This window comes from Globicephala melas, chromosome 12 (assembly GCF_963455315.2).
Source record: "Globicephala melas chromosome 12, mGloMel1.2, whole genome shotgun sequence".
Taxonomy (NCBI): domain Eukaryota; kingdom Metazoa; phylum Chordata; class Mammalia; order Artiodactyla; family Delphinidae; genus Globicephala; species Globicephala melas.
In genome coordinates, this window is record NC_083325.1 from 11,843,490 (window position 1) to 11,868,274 (window position 24,785).

Below are 24,785 nucleotides of genomic sequence, written 5' to 3' on the forward strand. Positions count from 1 at the left end.
TTTACCTTGGACCGAGATTTGCCCGAACCTTAGACAGAGACTCATTTTTATACGTGTCATTCTTGTAGAGCTCATTGTTTTGGGATTGGGGCTCTAATGCTGGTTTAACTGTGTTTGGAAAGGGTGGAGATCTTTGATCAGAAGGAAGTTTCATAGCCGATTATGATGGGCCAAGAGACATGACATGTAGAACCAGCTTATTTAAAGACACAGGGGAGCCGCAGTGCCCTCAAGGCTTCCTTCCTTGGGCCCAGACCCCTGCCTCCTAGCAAGCAGCATGCCTGGAGGGTAGATGTGCCCACTGCCTCTTCCCTTTCCTCATCTCTCCCTCTCACTCACTGTCACAGGAGGGCAGAGCCTGCGAGCTAGTGTCATTTTAAGGTAAAAAGAACAGGTGAGGTTCTTGTGAGACAGGCCAGACCGGGGTCTGAAATATTTCTGAAACCCAAGGATCCTTCAAGGATGGTGCCTTTTGCCTGGAAGAGAAAGCTACAATGAAGAGCAGCTCTATGGATGGGTCAAATAAAATTCTTGCTTTGGGAACTAGACAGCCTTGATTATTTTCTCCAGTGCACCAAGACTTGAAAGATACTACTCGCTCAGTTCTATCCTAGAGCCTTACAGTGATAGGGAAAGAAGATCAAAATACAGCACCTTACAGGTGCTGTAGGAATGTAGGAATAATAACCATCATCAGTTACTTACAGTGTTGATTACTTACAGACCCTGTGCCAAGTGTTTTCCATAAAAGGCCTCATTTAACCCTTACAAAAACACTGTGAGAAAGATACTATTTTCTCAATTTTCATTTGAGGAAACTGAAACTCAGAAACATTGAGTAACTTACCCAGAGTCACACAGCTTAGAATTGCAGCATTGAAATAAGAACCCAGGTCTCACTGACTCCAAAGCCAGTGCTTTTCACAGCCCCACTACTCTTCTCCAGATGCCCTTGGCTTTCTTCACAGTACAGTGTTTCTTGTTCAAATTCCACAGCATGGCCTCTTAGCAGAAAGAAGTGAAAACAGGACAGGTTTCAAGAGGAAGATGTGAGGGTTTTACACTGATGATCGTGCACTTGAAGCCCTTTTGAACAAGTTTGTTGTCGCCTGGGGTAGTTCTTTCCCTATTGAAGGTTACTGTTCTTTGAGTTAATAAAATGGACCATATTCTTCTTTTTTTTTTTTAGCCTAAGTAATTTGATTTATTTATTTTTGAATTTTATTTTATTTTTTAATACAGCAGATTCTTATTAGTTATCTATTTTATACATATTAGTGTAAATGTCAATCCCAATCTCCCAATTCATCACACCACCAGCACCACCCCGCTTTCGGCCCCTTGGTGTCCATACATTTGTCCTCTACGTCTGTGCCTCTATTTCTGCCTTGCAGTCTGGTTCATCTGTACCGTTTTTCTCGATTCCACATATATGTGTTAATATACGATATTTGTTTTTCTCTTTCTGACTTACTTCACTCTGTGTGACACTCTCTAGGTCCAACCACATCTCTACAATGGAACCAATTTCGTTCCTTTTTATAGCTGAGTAATATTCCATTGTATATGTGTACCACATCTTCTTTATCCATTCGTCTGTCGATGGGCATTTAGGTTGCTTCCATGACCTGGCTATTGTAAATAGTGCTGCAGTGAACATTGGGGTGCATGTGTCTTTTTGAATTATGGTTTTCTCTGGGTATATGCCCAGTAGTGGAATTGCTGGGTCATATGGTAATTCTAGTTTTAGGTTTTTAAGGAAGCTCCATACTGCTCTCCATAGTGGCTGTATCAATTTACATTCCCACCAACAGTGTAAGAGGGTTCCCTTTCCTCCGCACCCTCTCCAGCATGTATTGTTTGTAGATTTTCTGATGATGCCCATTCTAACCAGTGTGAGGTGATACCTCATTGTAGTTTTGATTTGCATTTCTCTAATAATTAGTGATGTTGAGCAGCTTGTCATGTGCTTCTTGGCCATCTGTATGTCTTCTTTGGAGAAATGTCTGTTTAGCTCTTCTGCCCATTTTTGGATTGGGTTGTTTGTTTTTGTAATATTGAGCTGCATGTGCTGTTATATTTTGGAGATTAATCCTTCGTCCCTTGATTCGTTTGCAAATATTTTCTCCCATTCTGAGGGTTATCTTTTCGTCTTGTTTATAGTTTCCTTTGCTGTGCAAAAGATTTTAAGTTTCATTAGGTCCCATTTGTTTATTTTTGGTTTTATTTCCATTACTCTGGGAGGTGAGTCAAACGAGATCTTGCTGTGATTTATGTCAAAGAGTGATCTTCCTATGTTTTCCTCTAAGAGTTTTGTAGTGTCTGGTCTTACATTTAGGTCTTTAATCTACTTTGAGTTTATTTTTGTGTATGGTGTTAGGGAGTGTTCTGATTTCATTCTTTTACATGTAGCTGTCCAGTTTTCCCAGCATCACTTATTGAAGAGACTGTCTTTTCTCCATTTTGTATCCTTGCCTCCTTTGTCATAGATTAGTTGACCAGAGGTGTGTGGGTTTATCTCTGGGCTTTCTATCCTGTTCCACTGATCTATATTTATGTTTTTGTGCCAGTACCATGGTGTCTTGATTACTATAGCTTTGTAGTATAGTCTGAAGTCAAGGAGTCTGATTCCTCCAGCTCCGTTTTTTTCTTTCAAGATTGCTTTGACTATTCGGGGTCTTTTGTATCTCCATACAAATTTTAAGATCTTTTGTTCTAGTTCTGTAAAAAATGCCATTGGTAATTTAATAGGGATTGCATTGAATCTGTAGATTGCTTTGGGTAGTATAGTCATCTTCACAATATTGATTCTTCCAATCCAAGAACATGGTATATCTCTCCATCTGTTTCTGTCATCTCTGATTGCTTTCATCAGTGTCTTATAGTTTCCTGAGTACGGGTCTCTTACCTCCTTAGGTAGGTTTATTCCTAGGTACTTTATTCTTTTTCTTGCAATGGTGAAGGAGACTGTTTCCTTAATTTCTCTTTCTGATCTTTTGTTGTTAGTGTAGAGGAATGCAAGAGATTTCTGTGCATTAATTTTGTATCCTGCAACTTTGCGAAATTTATTGATGAGCTCTAGCAGTTTTCTGGTGGCATCATTAGGATTATCTATGTATAGTATCGTGTCATCTGCAGACAGTGACAGTTTTACTTCTTCTTTTCCAATTTGTATTCCTTTTATTTCTTTTTCTTCTCTGAATGCCATGGCTAGGACTTCCAAAACTATGTTGAATAATAGTGGCGAGAGTGGACATCCTTGTCTTGTTCCTAATCTTAGAGTAATTGCTTTCAGTTTTTCACCTTTGAGAATGATGTTTGCTGTGGGTTTGTTGTATATGGCCTTTATTATGTTGAGGTAGGTCCCCTCGATGCCCACTTTCTGGAGAGTTTTTATCATAAATGGGTGTTGAATTTTGTCAAAAGCTTTTCCTGCATCTATTGAGATTATCATATGTTTTTTATTTCTCAATTTGTTAATATGGTGTATCACATTGATTGCTTTGTGTGTATTGAAGAATCCTTGAATCCCTGGGATAAATCCCACTTGATCATGGTGTATGATCCTTTTAATGTGTTGTTGGATTCTGTTTGCTAGTATTTTGTTGAGGATTTTTGTATCTATATTCATCAGTGATATTGGTCTGTAATTTTCTTTTTTTTGTGGTATCTTTGTCTGCTTTTGGTATCAGGGTGATGGTGGCCTCATAGAATGAGTTTGGGAGGGTTCCTTCCTCTGCAACTTTTTGGAAGAGCTTGAGAAGGGTGTGTGTTAGCTCTTCTCTAAATGTTTGATAGAATTCACCTGTGAAGCCATCTGGTCCTGGACTTTTGTTTGTTGGGAGATTTTTAATCACAGTTTCAACGTAATTACTTGTGATTGGTCTGTTCGTATGTTCTATTTCTTCCCGGTTCAGTCTTGGAAAGTTATACCTTTCTAAGAATTTGTCCGTTTCTTCCAGGTTGTCCATTTTATTGGCATAGAGTTGCTTGTAGTAGTCTCTTATGATGCTTTGTATTTCTGCGGTGTCTGTTGTAACTTCTCCTTTTTCATTTCTAATTTTATTGATTTGAGTCCTCTCCCTCTTTTTCTTGAGGAGTCTGGCAAAAGGTTTATCAATTTTGTTTATCTCCTCAAAGAACCAGCTTTTAGTTTTATTGATCTTTGCTATTGTTTTCTTTGTTTCTATTTCATTTATTTCTCCTCTGATCTTTATGATTTCTTACCTTCTACTAACTTTGGGTTTTGTTTTTTCTTCTTCCTCTGATTCCTTTAGGTGTAAGGTTAGATTGTTTATTTGAGATTTTTCTTGTTTCTTGAGGTAGGATTGTATTGCTATAAACTTCCCTGTTAGAACTGCTTTTGCTGCATCCCATAGGTTTTGGATCATCGTGTTTTCATTGTCATTTCTCTCTAGGTATTTTTTGATTTCCTCTTTGATTTCTTCAGTGATCTCGTGGTTAGTTAGTAACGTATTGTTTAGCCTCCATGTGTTTGTTTTTTACATTTTTTTTTCCCTGTAATTGATTTCTAATCTCATAGCGTTGTGGTCAGAAAAGATGCTTGATGTGATTTCAATTTCCTTAAATTTACCAAGGCTTGATCTGTGGCCCAGGATGTGATCAATCCTGGAGAATGTTCCATGTGCACTTGAGAAGAAAGTGTATTCTGCTGCTTTTGGATGGAATGTCCTATAAATATCAATTAAATCTCTCTGGTCTGTTGTGTCATTTAAAGCTTGTGTTTCCTTATTAATTTTCTGTCTGGATGATCTGTCCATTGGTGTAAGTGAGCTGTTAAGTTCCCCCACTATTATTGTGTAACTGTTGATTTCCTCTTTTATAGCTGTTGGCATTTGCCTTATGTATTGAGGTGCTCCTATGTTGGGTACATATATATTTATAATTGTTATATCTTGTAGGATTGATCCCTTGATCTTTACGTAGTGTCCTTCCTTGTCTTTTTTTTTTAATTTATTTATTTTATTTTTGGCTGCATTGGGTCTTCATTGTAGTGCGAGGGCTTTCTCTAGTTGTGGCGAGCAGGGGCTGCTCTTCGTTGCGGTGCACGGGCTTCTCAGTGCAGTGGCTTCTCTTGTTGCGGAGCACAGACTCTGGGTATGCGGGCTTCAGTAGTTGTGGTGCACAGGCTCAGTAGTTGTGGCTCACGGGCTCTAGAGTGCAGGCTCAGTAGTTGTGGCGCACGGGCTTAGTTGCTCTGTGGCTTGTGGGATCTTCCTGGACCAGGGCTCGAACCTGTGTCCCCTGCGTTGGCAGGCGGATTCTTAACCACTGCACCACCAGAGAAACCCCTTCCTTGTGTCTTGTAACGTTCTTTATTTTAAAGTCTATTTTATTTGATATGAGTATTGCTACTCCAGGTTTCTTTTGATTTCCATTTGCATGGAATATCTTTCTCCATCCCTTCACTTTCAGTCTGTATGTGTGCCTAGGTCTGAAGTGGGTCTCGTGTAGACAGCATATATATGGGTCTTGTTTTTGTATCCATTCAGCAAGCCTGTATGTTTTGGTTGGAGTATTTCATCCATTCATATTTAAGGTAATTATCGATATGTATGTTCCTATTACTATTTTCTTAATTGTTTTGGGTTTGCTTTTTGTAGGTCCTTTTCTTCTCTTGTGTTTCCCACTTAGAGAACTTCGTTTAGCATTTGTTGTAGAGCTGGTTTGATGGTGCTGAATTCTCTTAGCTTTTGCTTGTCTGTAAAGCTTTTGATTTCTCTGTCAAATCTGAATGACATCCTTGCCTGGTAGAGTAATCTTGGTTGTAGGTTCTTCCCTTTCATCACTTTAAATATATCGTGCCACTGCCTTCTGGCTTGTAGAGTTTCTGCTGAGAAATCAGCTGTTAACATTATGGGAGTTTCCTTGTATGTTACTTGTCCTTTTTCCCTTGTTGCTTTTAATATTTTTTCTTTGTCTTTAATTTTTGTCAGTTTGATTACTGTGTGTCTCGTTGTGTTTCTGTTTGGGTTTATCCTGCCTGGGACTCTCTGTGCTTCCTGGACTTGGGTGGCTGTTTCCTTTCCCGTGTTAAGGAAGTTTTTGACTATAGTCTCTTCAAATATTTTCTCTCTCTCTCCTCCTTCTGGGACCCCTATAATATGAACGTTGGTGTGTTTAATGTTGTCCCAGAGGTCTCTTAGGCTGTCTTCATTTCTTTTCATTCTTTTTTCTTTATTCTGTTCCATGGCAGTGAATTCCACCATTCTGTCTTTCAGGTCACTTATCCGTTCTTCTGCCTCAGTTATTCTGCTACTGATTCCTTCTAGTGTATTATTCATTTCAGTTATTGTACTGTTCATCTCTGTTTGTTTGTTCTTTAATTCTTCTAGGTCTTTGTTAAACATTTCTTGCATCTTCTCGATTTTTGCCTCCATCCTTTTTCCAAGGTCCCAGATCATCTTCACTATCATTATTTTGAATTCTTTTTCTGGAAGGTTGACTTGATTTAGTTGTTTTTCTGGGGTTTTATCTTGTTCCTTCATCCGGTACATAGTCCTCTGCCTTTTCATTTTGTCTGTCTTTCTGTGAATGTGGTTTTCATTCTACAGGCTGCAGGATTGTAGTTCTTCTTGCTTTTGCTGTCTGCCCTCTGGTGGGTGAGGCTATCGAAGAGGCTTGTGCAAGGGACTGGTGGTGGTTAGAGCTGGGTGTTGCTCTGGTGGGCAGAGCTCAGTAAAACTTTAATCTGCTTGTCTTCTGATGGGTGGGGCTGAGTTCCCTCCCTGTTGGTTGTTTGGCCTGAGGTGGCCCAGCACTGGAGCCTACAGGCTTTTTGGTGGGGCTAATGGCAGACTCCGGGAGGGCTCATGCCAAGGAGTACTTCCCAGAACTTCTGCCGCCAGTGTCCTTGTCCCCGTGGTGAGCCACAGCCACCCCCCGCCTCTGCAGGAGACCCTCCAGCACTAGCAGGTAGGTCTGGTTCAGTCTCCTATGGGGTCACTGTTCCTTCCCGCTGGGTCCTGGTGTGCACACTGCTTTGTGTGTGCCCTCCAAGATTGGAGTCTCTGTTTCCCCCAGTCCTGTCTAAGTCCTGCAGTCAAATTCCGCTAGCCTTCAAAGTCTGATTCTCTAGGAATTCCTCCTCCTGTTGCCAGACCCCCAGGTTGGGAAGCCTGACATGGGGCTCAGAACCTTCACTCCAGTGGGTGGACTTCTGTGGTATAATTGTTCTCCAATCTGTGAGTCACCCATCCAGCGGTTATGGGATTTGATTTTATTGTGATTGTGCCCCTCCTACCATCTCATTATAGCTTCTCCTTTGTCTTTGGGTGTGGGGTATCTTTTTTGGTGAGTTCCAGTGTCTTCCTTTTGTTGATTGTTCAGCAGTTAGTTGTGATTCTAGTGCTCTCGCAAGAGGGAGTGGGAGTACGTTCTTCTCTTCCACCATCTTGAACTGTCTCCCCCTGAGTAATTTTGAAATGGGCCATATTCTTTTTTCTTTTTTGGCTGTGCTGCATGACTTGCAGGATCTTAGTTCACCGACGAGGGATTGAACCCAGGCCCTCGACAGTGAAAGCGCAGAGTCCCAACCACTGGACCGCCAGGGAATTACCTATATTTTTAATTACAGTTACAAATTATGGGGTTGTGAATTCTTACAGAGTTGAAGATATTAAGGTCTTTTTGATAAGTGAAAACAAATATCTAATTGCCCTGACCAACACTGAAGCCACACAATGAGAAAAAAGAAACTGTGTTTCCAAAGATGTGCTATCACTTTCCCCAACAGGCAAGGTCCGTATGTTTTCTGTGTAAGTAAAGCTGTAGTCAAACTGATTTCATTACCTGACAATGCCTTTAGGTTTTGAGTTCTTAGAGATATGGGCCTGTGTTGGTGAAATTGAAAGCTCACTAAATGAGAAATGTGCAGCTGACCCATGACCTGTGTCCTGTGGCCCGACCACATTGTGCCAGTGAGATGACCCCTCCTTCGGCGGTCTGCACCCTGACAGCAAGAGAGATAACACACGGGGGTGAGCGGGGGGCTCCTACAGCTGTCTGAAATTAGAAGGATCTCTGCCACCTTTCAAGATCAAAACTAAAATACTTGGGGATATGGATGTGCTCACACCTTTCTTTACGTATTTGGCATCAAAACAGTATGAATAAATTACATTAGTTTTTAACATTGGAAATCATGTTTAAATTATATTTGAGATTACTATTTAAGGATATTCTTGGAGAAAATTGGACACCTACACTAAGTGTTTATCATTTATCTTTCTAATCACTACTTCAACATTGATTACAATTCCACCCCTAAAGTGGGATGATTTTTTATGTATTTCCAAAATGGATTCCCAGTGAGCGGTGGCTGGCATCATTTCCATGCTTCAAGATTCAGGATAGGACTTCCCTGGTGGCGCAGTGGTTAAGAATCCACCTTAACCAGGAGACACGGGTTTGATCCCCGGTCTGGGAAGATCCCACGTGCCGCGGAGCAGCTAAGCCCCTGCGCCACAACTACTGAGCCTGTGCTCTAGAGCCCGTGAGCCACAACTACTGAGCCCATGTGCCACAACTACTGAAGCCCGTGCGCCTAGAGCCCGTGCTCGCAACAAGAGAAGCCAACGCGATGAGAAGCCCGCGCACTGCAACGAGGAGTAGCCCCCGCTCCCCGCAACTAGAGAACGCCCGCGCGCAGCAGCGAAGACCCAACGCAGCCAAAAATAAATAATTAATTAATTTTGTAAAATTAATTAGTTAATTAAATTTAAAAAAGATTCAGGATAATGCCAACTGTGATGGTGGCCATTGTGACTCTTGGATAACCTTTGCTCTGGGTCAGGCACTGTTTCAAGCACTTCACAGATTAACTCCTTAAATTTATTAACTCAAAGAGTAGGAGGTGGAAATTAAAAAGTAACTCCTCTGGGTTTTCATAGGGAGTTATAGGCCCTATGGGAATAGGTGTTATCAACTGCTTTTATGTTCATTTCCAAAAGGATAATTTTGGTTTTGTTAGGATTTCTCTTCTTCTTGGGATTGAGTTCTTTCAAAACTATGTGTGTCCCCTTATTTTAAGACAGTTTTTCTCATAAACAAGGTATCGTGTTTGAATCTTTGCAGACAAAATGTGTGACACCAGGAGCAGAGCAGGCCCCACGTTCCTTGTCAGGCATGAAGTCTTTTGTACTTTGAAGAGCTGTTAGGTTTTAAGCTGTGGGGTATATGCACTATTTCTCAGCTGCCCGTCACGGTCCCATGACTGTGAGGGCTTTGACAATGAAGTTACTCTACTTGATGATTTTCTGTTCTTCCCAAATTATACAGAGACTGACCAACTAACACATAATCAAAACTGGGTTAGCCATACAGAAAATGCTTTTTGATATATCAGAAAAAATGACTAATTTGTCTACCTAATTAACAAAAAATCTGTGGCAAATCTTTTAGGCACTGAGTCCGATGGGGTTAAAAAACCAAAAAAAAAAAAAAAATTAAGACCATAGTTTTCCCTTTCATCCCTTGTCTGGGGACGTTTCTAGGTCCTGATGGTCACTGCCTGTTTAGATTATAAACAGTCTCCAGGTGGCTGACCCAGGTGTCCCCACTGGTCATGAGTGATGGGACTGCCCTCTCCATGAGGGCTGACCGGGTTCCACCCAGCACCATTGGGAGAAGTGACCAGCATGAGTGACCAGGGGAGGAAGTTACCACCCACACCAGGCCCCTGCTATCCATTGCTGATCCATGATATCTGTGCTCCATGTGTGATATCTCTCTGTGAAAACAAATCTCCATAATTCAGAATTAAAGACATGTTCCTAGTGCTACATTTCAGCCTTCACCAACCCTGTGGTTCCTATTTGAAAAGCCAATCCCAAACGCAAACTTAGTTTCCCGCACCAGAGAACACCATGGTAGTCAAGGTTTGGAACCAAAGGGGAAAGTATTTTTTCCCCTGGTTATTTTTTCAAAAATCTCCCCCATCCCCCATGTTTTAATGGGTCAAGTTGTGCAGCGATGGCTTTAAAACAAAGTAAGTAAAGCCAGATTTTTGAAAACGGAGCACATTGTGTGTTTGTCGCTGGAAGAAAAAGTGTCAGTGCCCTTCTAAATGTAGACTGTAGTCACAACTCTTAGAATTGCAAGGAACACGAGCCCACTTGTGCTGGTTCAGGGAAGCTGGCAGGGGGTCAATGTCAAGGTTCAGTGCAGCTCCTGGGCAGTGTTCTCTGCGGGTTCTGAGGGCGGGAGTGTCGAGGAGACAGTCTTGCTTTTGCCTTCAGGTGCATCTGCCACGTATTCCCTTTCTTCCAGAGGTTTCTTCACCGACCTCTCTAAGTACCATGTTCGCACGACCCTAGTAGGCCCAGATCCCCAAGACCTGAGGATGCTGTCAGCCTGTCCTGCATCACTGCCCGCCTATTGGCTCCCTTGGCTGTGGCCTGAGTGAAGGAAGGGATGCTGTGGGAACACGGCCGCTGCCCCTGGGATGTGGGTGGGGCAGCTTCCCTCGGAAGAACTTCCCTCGGGCGATAAGGCCCCTGGTGCCTCAGTATCTCCTTTCCTTTCCTTTCCTCTCTGTCCCCAGAAAGAGCTCTCAGAAGAAGTCGGCCAGAACGACAGTCTCGCTCGGCTTTCTGTTCAAGTCCACAACGCCTCGTGCACCGTGAGGATTGCAGCCGTCACCAGAGGGGGAGTCGGGCCCTTCAGTGACCCAGTGAAAATATTTGTCCCCGCACACGGTGAGCGCTGGTGCCCAACTGACTGACGGAACATCGGTCCGGGCAACACACAGGTGGCCAGAGAGTAGCCTGTGGCATGGACGGCTTGTTTAAGAATGAAACGTAAAGACCAAAAGGAAATTTCGCAGCGTTGAGGATAGTTGATCGCTGATCACAGAGCTGTCGGTACCCTTGAGTCTTCCCACGACTATTACTCTCCAGTGTAATAACTTCCTAGGAAGATTCATCCCTTTCAGAACCCAGAATTTGACTGGACTTAATGAATTTAGGTTTTTTGGTTTTGCTTTTAACTTTTATGAGAGTATAATTGATTTACAATGTTGTGTTAGCTTCAGGTGTACAGCAAGGTCAGTCAGTTATACATGTACATATATCCGCTCTTTTTTAGATTCTTTTCCCACATAGCTCATTACAGAGCATTGAGTAGAGTTCCCTGTGCTATACGGTAGGTCCTTATTAGTTAGCTATTTTATATATATATTGAATTTGTTTAAATGCATCCATACTTCATGACTGAATTTTGGGTAGGCAATGTGGCTAATCCTCAGCTCTCTAGAATTGGCACTGTTTCTTTGCTTTAAGCGGTGCAGGTTGCTCAGTTATTAGCCATTCAAACCTTAGGTAACATGCTTTGTGATTCATTGGTACAGAACAAGAAGCGTTTCCTATAGAAGCCATCTTTACACGGCGCTGGGCTCGCTCAGCTAAATGCCCATCCGTGCATTCTGGTTTCTGCTTGTTGTTGGAGTGGCCTTAAGCAAGGTGACGCCATGGTGCCCCAAGTGGCCCAAATGCTGTGTTTGCTTCTGTAGACCAGGGCAGCCGCCTTCGTTCTGACTCTGACCTGCCCTAGGTTGTTTGCTAATGAACTGCTACCATGAACTCGACGCAGACATCTATATGGGTGTGATTTGTGCATTTACAAGTTCTTGCCAAATATATAGCCTTTGTAGCCGTAGCAGACAGGACTTGGGAACAGACCGTTGAGTCCCCCTATGTCTGTCCCAGTGACCCTCAAGTATGTTCTCCCTTTTAGTGCCAAATTGGATCCATATTACAGCTCCTACAGCCCATAAGCCCAGTCCCGAGGGAACATTAGTAACAGGTGTTGGAGACACAAGGCACGCCTACCTGGCAGAAATTCAGGGACAATGAGATTCTGATTCTAGAGGCACAGGTTAAAAATCAGAGTTTAACACAGACATAGAAAACAAACTTATGGTTACCAAAGGGGAAAGGGGGTGGGGGAGGGATAAATTAGGGGTTTGGGATTAGCAAATACAAACTAGTACATATAAAATAGATAAACAATTAGGTCCTACTGTGTAGCCCAGGGAACTATATTCAATATCTTGTAACAAACCATAATGGAAAAGAATATGAAAAAGAATATATATATTATATATATAATATATATATATACACACACACACACACAGACATATAACTGAATCACTTTGCTGTACACCAGAAACTAACACAGCATTGTAAATCAACTATACTTCATTTTTTTTTCCCCCACATCTTGTGGCACGTGGGATCTAGGATCTTAGTTCCCTGACCAGGGATCGAACCCACGGCCTCTGCAGTGGAAGCACAGAGTCTTAACCACTGGACTGCCAGGGAAGTCCTATTCTTCAATTTTTTTTAAAAAAGTCAGGGTTTAAGATGACAGAGCTTTCATCTTCATTCATAATAAACTGTCCAAAACTGTAAAAAGCTTTGCTGTTCTGGCAGTCCTGGTTTTGCATGGTTCCTGTCTGCATACATTTCAGTTACCACAGTTTAGTGACATCACACCTGTTCCCCAACAATATGGTTCCAATTTAAGGTGCCAGCACATATTAACTGTGAGTAATTGATAAACTTCACCGCCAGCTCTTCAGTGCACAGATCACTCCATAAATAACAGGGGCATCTTGGTTGTGACCAGTCGGGTCACCTCTTTCAAAGTCTGTGGTTGGTCACCGTGCTTTCCTTATTCAGTTCACATGCGTCTAACAGGCATAGAGCTGTGCTACTTCCTTGTCTCGCAGGGGCGAACCCACATGACATTTCACAGAAGCAGATAATTGAGAGACGGAGCTGGTGAACAAAGATGAAAATGTAGAGAAGAAAGAAAAAGTGATAGTGTTGGAAGTGGAATTTGAATTGAATGTGTGTGGAATTACGAAAGAAGTAGTTGACTGTGGGCATGTGGACGCTGCTGCCATTTGGTCCATGAGACGTGCAGCCAGGGAACTCAGTGAAGGTAGACTTACCCACATGAGTGAACTGGTTGTGCTGAAAAGCAGAAAGATGTCCCAGAGGGAGTTACACTGGCCACAGTCTTCACCTGTGTGTCAGGGGCCCCGAAGCTGATGTACTGAATTGAGAATATGCAGATTATGGCCCACTGAATGAGGAGCGCACACCACCCCCACGGGGTGGGTAGATAGTTCCCTCAGCATCTGAGCTGCCGCTTTGGGGAAGTGAAAACCCTGGGGTCATTTTGATTGTGCAGTTTCAATACACCCACACAAAGGAAGCAGAGTCACAAGATCTATTACAGATCCCAGATGCGGGTGTGGGGTGAGGAGGTGGGAGAGCCAGAGCAAGGGTGGTCCTTCATCCCACGTCAGAGCAGGCGGTAGAGAGGGGATAGAAAACGCCTGTACTTAACTTTTCAGGGGCTCAACTCTAAATGGTTATTTTAAAAGGTGCCCCTGGAAAAGCAAAGCAGAAACTTGCAGCAGGACTCCTAAGCTCAGATCCTCATCAAAATGCCCAGACTCTGAATTGTCATACTGGGTTGCAAGCAGGGTTGTCATACTGTACAGTGCCTCAGCAGGGACTTCCCTGGCAGTCCAGTGGTTAAGAATCCGCCTTCCAATGCAGGGGTCACGGGTTCGATCCCTGGTTGGGGAACTAAGATCCCACATGCCGACAGGAAAGTGAGCCTGCGCGCCACAGCTAGAGAGCCCACGCACTGCAACTACTGAGGCCGCGCACTCTGGACCGTGCACGCCACAACTAGAGAGAAGCCTGCACGCCACAACAAAGAGCCCGTGCGCCACAACAAAAGATCCCACGTGCCGCAACTAAGACCTGACACAGCCAAATAAGTAAATAGATAAATAAATAAATATTTTTTTAATAAAATAAAAGAAAATGCCTCAGCAGCAACTCAAAGTCTCTGCCTTCTCATCACAACATTAAAGGAACTCACAGAGGTATTTTACGACACTGAAAGCGCAAAGGATAAAGCATTGGAAGCTGATCCAAACTTGGAAAGGAGTATGACATTTGTCAGGGCATGGAAAATACATTCTCTCTATATCCTGAGCTAGGTGGCTAGAAGCTGGCAAGCAGTGTTCAAACTACTCTTGATACTTTTTTTAACAAAGAAATAAAGCATTTTGATTCTCAGTATTTCCAGAGCATACCAGTTAAATACTAGTTTTACTATTTTTTCCATTGCTTATACATTCATAACTGACATGAAGAGAGTTCCCCAATACTGTAAATCAGCTACCCCGAATCCCAAAGAGATGTTTTGAATTGAGTCTATTGGTGTTTTACCAGGTTGGGTCAACTTTGCCCCCTCGTCAACCCCAGCACCTGGCAACAAAGATCCTGTGCTCATCATCCTTGGCTGTTTTTGTGGATTTGTTTTGATCGGGTTGACTTTATATATATCTCTGGCCATCAGGAAAAGATTCCAGGAGACAAAGTTTGGGTAAGTTTCTCAGTTTACAATGTTTTGCTCAGTGGTATCGATGAAGTTGCTCTGCCAAGCGTTAATGCCTCTTCTGCTGGCCCAGCTCCGGTACCCAGCTGGGTCCCTGTATTGTGCACACCCCGGGGGGAGGCAGCTTCCTTCCTTAGGCCAGTGCCACAAAGGCAGGCAATAGTGAAAGCTTTTTACTTCTTCCAAAGTCTCTTCTTGCTTTCCTCCTTTCTTGTTTTCCTTTAAGAGGAAACTTAATATTTTTTAGGACATTAAATGTTGTGAAAATATTTTGATTCTGGTTTTAAAATACATTAAAGTCAAAGTGCTAGAATGACATCCCATCCACAATAGCACGAGAACTATAAGGTTCCTAAGAAGAAACCCAATATATGTACAAGAGCTTTGTGGAAAAACTTATTAAGCTTTACAGACATTGCAGAAGACAACGCAAATAAATGGAAAGATGTGTACCATGTTCATAGATGGGAAGGCTCAGTTTTGTCAAGAGATCATTTTTCCCCAAGTTAACCATAAATTCAATATAATCACCATCTAAATTGCTGCAGGATTGTTGATAAAAGCTGATTTGAAAATTTACCTGAGGGACTTCCCTGGCAGTCCGGTGGTTGAGACTTTGCCTTCCAATGCAGTGGGTGTGGGTTTAATGCAGGGGGTGCAGGTTCGATCCCTGGTCAGGGAGCTAGGATCCCATATGCCTCGTGGCCAAAACACCAAAACATAAAACAGAAGCAATGTTGTAACAAATTCAATAAAGACTTTAAAAAAGGTCCACCTCAAAAAACATCTTTAAAAAAAAAAAGAAAGAAAGAAGATTTACCTTGAAGAGTAAATGAGCAGAGACAGCCAAGACAGTTTTGAAAAACACAAAAGTTTGGGTGGAGAGGGCTCATCCTGCTAGGTATGAAAACATGTTAAATGATTAGAACAGCGAGGTATTGGTGAGAACTCAGTGTATGGACATCACAGGGTGCCCATATGTGTGTGGGAATAGAATATACAATGAAGATTGCATTTCAGATCTGTGGAGAAAGGAAGGAATGTTCAAAAAACAGAACCTGTTCTAGGGGTTGGATGGAGAGAGATGAACAAGACAAGCATGGGGCTGCCCACATGTAGCTTATAGTCTAGCAGTTAAGAAATGCAGAAGAAAATGCTCCGTGTGAAAACATTCTTATCAGCTAGTCCTCCACTAACTCATGGTTCCACAGAGCCCAGAAGCTTACCACCAAAATAGACCTTAGATATTATCTGATTCAACCCTAGCTGTAAAAATTTGGAGAAGTTTAATGTTGAATGTTTTAAAACTTACCAAAAAGTGGGGCTGCAAAGTACAGCAGATATATTAATAAGATTCCAGTACTGTTTCAAATATTTAGAAATAAAATTATCTCCAAGAACCATTAAGCTGAGCAGAACCGGAAAACAAGTGAGAAGTTGATCACAGGTTATTTTATACATTATTTTATACTGAAGTCAGTTTCCTTGGGTCTTCACTGCAACACCCTCTTCATTTGTTCATTTTGTACAAGCACCTTTCATTTGTTCATTTTTTAATGAAAATACCTTTATTTTCCACTTATAAAAGTAACATTCTTCTAGTTTTTTTAAAAAATCAAATTATATAGAATAGTTGAAAGTAGAAAGTGAAACCCACCTGTAACTCCAGGGTTTATACCTGGTCTCAGTTGCTATTTTGGCATAAATCCTTCCAAATTCTTTACTTTGCATACAAATGTATTATTTTTTAAATGTGTTCTCTCTTTTAAAATAATCTATATATGCAAGATAACGTGAGGTCAAGTCTATAATTTAGACTCGTGAATTCATAGTACTTTCCACCAATTAGTCTAAAACAGTGACTAAATGGATTTTTTTAAATAGGTTTTATTTTTCAGAAAAAAGTTTTAAATTTACAGAAAAATTGAGAAGGTAGTACAGAGACTTTCCATATACATCACCTCCAGGGTCCCCTGTTATTAACATTTTATGTTAGGACAGTATATTTGCTACAATCAGTCAAACAATATCAATACATTGTCATTAACAAAGTCCATACTTTATTCAGATTTCCTTTGTTTTTGCCTAATATCCCTTTTCTTTCCCAGAGGCCTGTCCAGGACACCACATTACATTTTGTCATCATGTCTCCTTAGGCTCCTCTTGGCCATGGCAGTTTCCCAGCCTTTCCTTGTTTTTGTTGAACTTGATAGTTTCCGGGAGTACTGCTCAGGTATTTTGTAGGATGCCCTCTCTTGCAATTTGTGTGATGTTCTGCTCATGATTAGACTGGGGTTACAGGTTATTGAGTGGAAGACTACAGAGGTAGAGTGCTATCTTCATCCCATTACTTCGAGGATACACACTGTCAACATGATTTATCACTGTTGATGTTAATCCTGATCACCTGGCTGAGGTGGTGTCTGCCTGATTTCTCTACCATAGTTATTTTTTCTCCCTTTTTATACTGGGCTCTTAGGAAGCAAGTCCATATATGCAGCTCACACTTACAGGGTAAGGAGTTAACGCTACCCCCATCTCTTAAAGACAGAGTATCTATATAAAATATTTGGAATTCTTCTGCGCAGGAGACTTCTCTCTTTCCCCCATTTTATTTATTTATACACATATACACACACACATGCGTGTGTGTGTATTATCAGTCTGGACTCATGAATATTCATTTTATACTTTGGGTTATAATCCAATACGACTATCGTGTTGCTCAAACTGTTGCAGCTTTGGCCGTTGGGAGCTTATGAGTTGTTCTCAGCTCTTGATGGTTCCTAGACAGGGTTGTTTGATATTGCCAGGTAAGCCTAAAATGGATCTAAGGAAAGAAGCCTATTTCTCCCAGTGAGAAAGGTCTTTGTACTAGAAGAGCCCTTTAAACAGTCAGAAGCTTAGTAGCATCTTGTGGAACCAGCCCCAGCCTGGGTAGCCTTCTGCTGCTTGTGTGAGATGTCTGTTCTCATTCACCCAGGAGCGCCTTCACAGAGGAGGATTCAGAATTGGTTGTCAGTTACATAGCAAAGAAGTCCTTCTGTCGGCGAGCCATTGAACTCACCTGTAAGTTGACTCTCATTTCTCTGTTTTGGCAAAAGTTAAAATGGTTGAGAGCAAAGAAAACCACAGATTGATAGATTTCTAACAAAAGCCAAAGGAGTCGAAGAATGTCTTATCTTTAATATGCAAAATGTCTCTGGAAACCAACAAGTAGAGAGTCAGACATGGCCCTGGGCTTCCCTACTGGCCAGTTTCCTGGAAATCTGGAGCTGGACCCACGGTGAAGTGACCGGGGTTAAGGACTCCCAATGCCGTGAAACATGGAGGGAAGAAGGAATTCTCAGGGTGAGAGGAGAAGATGTGGGCAGAGGGATTTAAAGGAAACAGCAAAGCAACTGTCATAATCTTGAGCTCATTTCCTGTTTTTTCCTGACAACCAAGTCAGGGAACAATTTGCTAGTATGCTTTGTGACAGTTATGGTTTGAGCTTTGCTGAATCAGAGCGGGAACTCTTTTAGTTTCAAAGAATGGGAAAGACAGATAGCTGTGTTCTTGAATAATTTCAGAAACAGTGTTGGTACGGGCTTCCCTGGTGGCGCAGTGGTTGAGAGTCCGCCTGCCGATGCAGGGGACACGGGTTCGTGCCCCAGTCCGGGAAGATCCCACATGCCGCGGAGCAGTTGGGCCCGTGAGCCATGGCCGCTGAGCCTGCGCGTCCGGAGCCTGTGCTCCGCAACGGGAGAGGCCACAACAGTGAGAGGCCCGCGTACCTCAAAAAAAAAAAAAAAAAAAAAGAAACAGTGTTGGAAGTGTGTGAATATTATCAAATTCAAGCTTCAGGATGTTTGCCAAAAAACAAAACAAACAACAACAAATAAATATAAGGATGATGGAAGACAGGTTACTATGAAACAAAAACTCATTTGATGTAGGATGTTATTACTTCTCTAATCTAGAAGTTTTGCCTTTTAGATGTCTATTCTTGCATTTAAAAAAAATCTGTCATTTAGACCAGTTTCTTTCCTTGATTGAAGCACTATTTGGGTAAAATTTTTTCACTAAAAGCTAATGTGTCCTTTGTAATTACCACATTTTTTTTTCTTTCTAAGTCTTGCTCGTTCCCTAACTATGGCACAAACTGAATCATTTGCCCAATGGCTATTGAATTGGTCTCCCTCTCCTGGTTAACAGCCTTTATTGATAACACTGATTGTCTGTGCTGCATATCTACGCCTCATAGAAAATCTTAACCTTCAGTTCCCCACCAAGTATTCAATTTAGCGCTTTCTATGTCATTATAATGAGGTTCTATATACCATATGTAAAACCAACTGTACCTTGTTCTCCACATGTTTCCTGTGGATTCTGTGCCATGTTCCCTGGCATGGGAGGGCAGGGGAGGTGTCCTGATGACTTTTTTTGTATCCCACACTTAGGGGTATACTAGTAAATGCTCCACTAGAAAGAATATTGACTGGGGACTGCCCTGGTGGTCCAGTGGTTAAGACTCCGAGCTCTCAATGCAGGGGGCCCGGGTTTGATCCCCGGTCAGGGAACTAGATCCCGCGTGACGCAACGAAGATCCCTCATGCGGCAACTAAGATCCCGCGTACTGCAACTAAGACCCAGCGCGGCCAAATAAATTTATAAATAAATACTTAAAAATTCAAAAAAAAAAGAAAAGAAAGAATATGGACTTAGCTTCCTCACTCCTTTAGAGTCAAGGGCAAAGGTCCCCTGCATGCATCGGAGTGCCAGCTGCTGCTACCACCCAACGGGAAGAGAAATACGGTTCTGATTTTTATAATCCTGCAGGATTAATTTTGCCCTGAAACATTCATTTGACTCAGTTTAATCATTAAGTACGATTAAGTGTGATATTTTACTACTGGCATTTTGCGGGGAGAGCTACGGATATAAAATGAGAAAAATGTTTAACTTTTTTATAGGACTTTATATACAATTTTAATTATATTCAGATGAAAGGAAGCGTACTGACAGGTCATGTATGTTCTGTGACTCCTTTTATAGTACATAGCTTGGGAGTCAGTGAGGAACTGCAAAATAAACTAGAGGATGTCGTGATTGACAGGAACCTTCTAATTCTTGGAAAAATTCTGGGTGAAGGTAAGCAGTTTCATTCTTTTAAAATATGAGTAAGAAGGTAAACAGTTCACAGTCATTTTCAAAAATATATATTTATTAAATAAAATACCATTTTTGTGACTTGAAGTTATAATACAAATAGTTCTGTCTTATAACTTTTAAAATGACAAAGGAAATAGTGATTTTTGAAACTCAGATTTGACCTATGAAAAAGGCCTCTGCAGAGCCTAACAAACACGGTAGGCTCTCGAAAAATATTCATTTCCTCTCTTCATTAAAATGCAATGCAATTCATGGGTCGGCTTCCTATATACTTTCAACTTATTCCTCTAGTTCTTAAGTTTACTATTCTTGTCACCTTCCTAATTAAATAGGAACAGAGGTGAAAATACTTATTTGTCAAAATGGTCTTAGGATAAATGATAATGGTATTAAGAGTTTGTACTTGATGCACGTCAGTAACAATTTCCATGTTGTCTTGTAAGTTTCTTGAATCAGTTATGATGCTTAATAAAGTGATGAGCTGAGCTAAGTCTGAGCCAACCAAGCTTGTGACAAGCAGGAGGCTAGGCCATGGCCTGTGCCCTGGGTTTACCAGTGTGGGTGACCTGGCCAGCTCTGCCCGGCTGCTGTGTTGGGGTCACAATGGAGCCACGTGAAAACAGCAGCTACAGTGCTATTGCATTTCTGTGGGCAAGAGAGATTTTGCACAAGGTCAATATAGATGTTGTTTTACTTCACAGGAGAGTTTGGGTCTGTCGTGGAAGGAAATCTTAATCAGCAGGATGGGACCTCTCAGAAGGTGGCCGTGAAAACCATGAAGTGTGAGTTAACCCTGATGAAACCCATTCTTCTAGGGGTGGGCAGCTGCTTCAGTATCCGGTGCTTCATCAGGCCAGTGATGAATGATGGAGTTCATGTGTCATGGTCTCGGTCACCAATGGGTCAGAAGGCCATCCAGAGCACTGTTAAGGTCACAGATGGAAAGTTACTGTAATGAGCTCTTCATACCTGCATTTTTTATATATATATATATTTTTTTTTTTTTTTTTTTTTCAAACTGAACATGAGGAAACACTAATTCAGGGCTTGTCTGTTTGGGGGAGGGGTCTGAAGCTCTGATGATGCTTTTTTTTTTTTTTTAAATTTATTTACGTATTTATTTATGGCTGTGTTGGGTCTTTGTTTCTGTGCGAGGGCTTTCTCTAGTTGTGGCAAGCGGGGGCCACTCTTCATCGCGGTACATGGGCCTCTCACTATCGCGGCCTCTCTTGTTGTGGAGCACAGGCTCCAGACGCGCAGGCTCAGTAACTGTGGCTCACGGGCCCAGTTGCTCCGTGGCATGTGGGATCTTCCCAGACCAGGGCTCGAACCCATGTCCCCTGCATCGGCAGGCAGACTCTCAACCACTGCGCCACCAGGGAAGCCCTCTTTTTTTTTTTTAATGTTTGGTTTTATTTATTTATGTATTTGTTTATGTATTTATTTATTATTGAAGTATAGTTGGTTTACAATGTTTCAGATGTACAGCAAAGTGATTCAGAATATTATATACTCTTTACACTTGTCAGGGAGGGGGAAATCTCCCCTCCACCCCTTTTAAGTTCTTGTGGCTGGCCTAATAAAATTGACACAAGACAGATTAACAGGAGAAAAAGAAATAAGTTTTAATTCATGTGCAGGAAATGTCATAGAAATGGGACCTACGAAGTGGCCGAAGAGGCAGCTTTTATATGTTTTAGACAAAGAAATAGTAAATTTGTGAGGAATTGACAGGACAAAGAAACGTGGGTTTTAGGTGCTCAATAAATGAAGAATCAAAGCAAAGCTCAAAGTTTGGGCTTGGGGTAGTCAATTTAAAGAACTAACAAGGGAGAAGGTGTGGAGAAAAGGGAACCCTCTTGCACTGTTGGTGGGAATGTAAATTGATACAGCCACTATGGAGAACAGTATGGAGGTTCCTTAAAAAACTGAGAATAGGGGCTTCCCTGGTGGCGCAGTGGTTGAGAGTCCGCCTGTCGATGCAGGGGACACGGGTTCGGGCCTTGGTCTGGGAAGATCCCACATGCCACGGAGCGGCTGGGCCCGTGAGCCATGGCCGCTGAGCCTGTGCATCCGGAGCCTGTGCTCCACAACGGGAGAGGCCCATGTACGCAAAAAAAAAAAAAAAAAAAAAACTGAAAATAGAACTACCATACGACCCAGCAATCCCACTACTGGGCATATACCCTGAGAAAACCATAATTCAAAAAGAGTCATGTACCACAGTGTTCATTGCAGCTCTGTTTACAATAGCCAGGACATGGAAACAGCCTAAGTGTCCATCGACAGATGAATGGATAAAGAAGATGTGGCACATATATACAATGGGATATTACTCAGCCATAAAAAGAAACGAAACTGAGTTATTTGTAGTGAGGTGGATGGACCTAGAGTCTGTCATATAGAGTGAAGTAAGTCAGAAAGAGAAAAATACCGTATGCTAACACATATATATGGAATCTAAGAAAAAAAAATGGTCCTGAAGAACCTAGGGGCAGGACAGGAATAAAGACGCAGACGTAGAGAGTGGACTTGAGGACACGGGGAGGGGGAAGGGTAAGCTGGGATGAAGTGAGAGAGTGGCATGGACATATATACACTACCAAATGTGAAATAGATAGGTAGTGGGAAGCAGCTGCATAGCCCAGGGAGATCAGCTCAGGGCTTTGTGACCACCTAGAGGGGTGGGAAAGGGAGGGTGGGAGGGAGGCTCAAGAGGGAGGAGATGTGGGGATATATGTATATGTGTAGCGAACTCACTTTGTTATAAAGCAGAAACTAACACACCATTGTAAAGCAATTATACTCCAATAAAGATGTTAAAAAAGAAAGAAAGAAAGAACTAACAAGGTTTGTTTATACAGGCTTCTTCAGCCAGAATTCCCTCTCTCTGGCAATAAGGGTGTCCTTCATCCTTCACATGAGAGAGTTATTTCCTGCTTTCAGGAAGACAGAAAGGAGTGTTAGAGTGTCAGAGTGTCCCCCTTGCACTGGCCATTTCCTAAGTAACTGTAATTCAAAGTAATCAATATGCCATATGACATATTTTGGGGTGGCCCACCCTGAGCCCCAGCACACTCAAGGCAATAACATTTGTTATTTTTACTCTCTCCCTCCCCCTCTGTCATCACTTAGTAGAGATAACGATTCCAAAGTAAAGCATGAATTTCCAAGGCAGGACTGAGCTGGTAGCAGCATCTGACCCCAGGGGTTGGTCTGACTTGGCTTGGTGGGTTCACTTCCTCACTTGAGGGTGGTTGTATGGCCTGCAGGAGGCTGTGCACTGCCTGGAAGGTAAGATTCCCAGAGAGAGGAGAAATATTCTTTGGTTAAAGGCATATCAAGAGCTATAATCATAAACTGCAGTCTCCAGGGGAGCTGGGAAGAGTGCTTACATCTGGGTCAGGAGGGGCCTGAGAAGTCATCACACAGAATCTGTTTTCATCCCACAAGTAGTAAAGTGCTATTAAGAGTCTTAAGCAAATGAGGACAAGAGCATATTATTACATTCTAGAAAGTTCACTTTGGTTGCAGCATGGAGGAGAATGAATTACAGTGTTGACAAAAATAGTGGCAGATGCCAGTTAGAGCCCTTTCAGAGTCTGTGCCCATGTCCATCTAGACAAGGAAACGAAGGCTCAGAAAGGTGGTGACTTGTCCAAATCAAATAGCTAGAAAGAAGGAGGGTCGGGCCAGAGTTTTCCTCACCATAGATTGACCAGACTGCAATGGCGGAACATGATAACGGGTCCCCCCATGCCCTTCTCCAGGAAGCATCTCCAGGGCCTGGAGACACATGATTGTCTAAGTTCGGTTCTTCAGGTGTCCAGCTGGGCACCCATGAAATTGACCATGATCGTATACCATTCACCTGAATTGTCCTCACCATTCATACAGAGGAAAATTATTTGGTGCTGTGTTTGTTAATGCTCTTAATATTGCTTCCTCATTTACCCCTTGGATATATTCAATATTATTTTTGATCAAGGGGTAAAGTAAAATTGGTTTCTTCCTAAAATTTAAATCCACTGTTTATTGGGCATTAAAGCATCAGTTAGATTATAAGCATGTACTGAGACTTCTTAACCAGAATTGGAGGCTGAAGTTTTAATTTAAATATAAAAAGTAACCCTAATAACCAATAAGTCAGACGGAAGCTTTCTATATACATAATAATGGCCAATACTTATGTAATTCTTACTGTGTGCCAGAGGGCACTGCAGTTATTCCCACATTTCATCAGTACAGCAGGAGCAGGAAATCAATGCAACTAGGAGGTAGGTGTGGGTCATCTCCTCCATAGACTGAGAAAACCCGAAGTTAGAGTACTTACTAGAGCTGAATCCATGTGGAACCGAGTCTGGGTATCAAGCCACAGTCAGCATCCTTCCTGCCTCTCTCATTTTTCTGTTAACCCCCCAGTGTGTCCCTAGGAAGGCTCCTTCCATCAGTTATCCCAATTCACCGAGTAGAAAGTTTAGGGGCCCTAGTAAAAGGAGCTGGAACCTGTTTCCTCTCTGGCCTTGGCTCTGCAATCCTTTAACTTAGTTAGAGTAACTTGTATGTGAATTGCATCCATGCTAATTATCAAAGATTAAAAGCCCAGTCTCTGACCTCTGAATCCCAGGCTCATCTACATTTGCCTGGAGGGGTTAGACCCTGGGGGAGGGGGTTGCCCACTTCACCTGGTTGTTTGGGGCAAAGTTGGCAGACATCTTGCAGGTCTATAGAATTTTTTTGCTTAAATTTGCTTTGATGGGAAGGTTAATATATCTTAAGCCCATAGGAGGTACAGACGCTGTACTCCATGCTCTTACATGTAATTTCAATCAACACTTCCCCCATGTTAAAGCAGATTCCCTAAGGCACGCTTGGCTCTGTGTTTGATTTTAACTGTGGTGAAATACACATAACATAAGATATACCATCCTAACCATTTTTAAGTGTACAGTTCAGGGACATTCAGTACATTCACACTGTTGTGCAACCATCACCACCATGCATCTCCAGAACTTTTTCGCCTTGCAAAACCGTAACTCCGTACCCATTAAACAACAACCCTCCACCCCCCGTGCCCCCTCCTTCTGGCAGCCACCATTCTACTTTCTGTCTCTGTGAATTTGACTTCTCTAAATACCTCATAAAAGCGGAATCATACAGGATTTGTCCTCATGTGACTGACT

The 24,785-nt window shown here is 42.2% G+C and overlaps 1 protein-coding gene across 2 annotated transcripts in view; it reads left to right on the top strand.

Moving 5' to 3' along the window:
• The window catches only part of MERTK (MER proto-oncogene, tyrosine kinase), a 113,529-nt gene that overhangs the window by 69,262 nt on the left and 19,482 nt on the right, over window positions 1-24,785 (top strand). For both annotated transcript variants that reach the window (XM_030837361.3, XM_060309545.2), the window contains 5 exons: window positions 10,565-10,718; window positions 14,283-14,436; window positions 17,432-17,517; window positions 19,486-19,581; window positions 20,304-20,384. In XM_030837361.3, coding sequence (XP_030693221.2) covers window positions 10,565-10,718; window positions 14,283-14,436; window positions 17,432-17,517; window positions 19,486-19,581; window positions 20,304-20,384 — 571 coding nt within the window. The remainder of the gene's footprint in view (window positions 1-10,564; window positions 10,719-14,282; window positions 14,437-17,431; window positions 17,518-19,485; window positions 19,582-20,303; window positions 20,385-24,785) is intronic.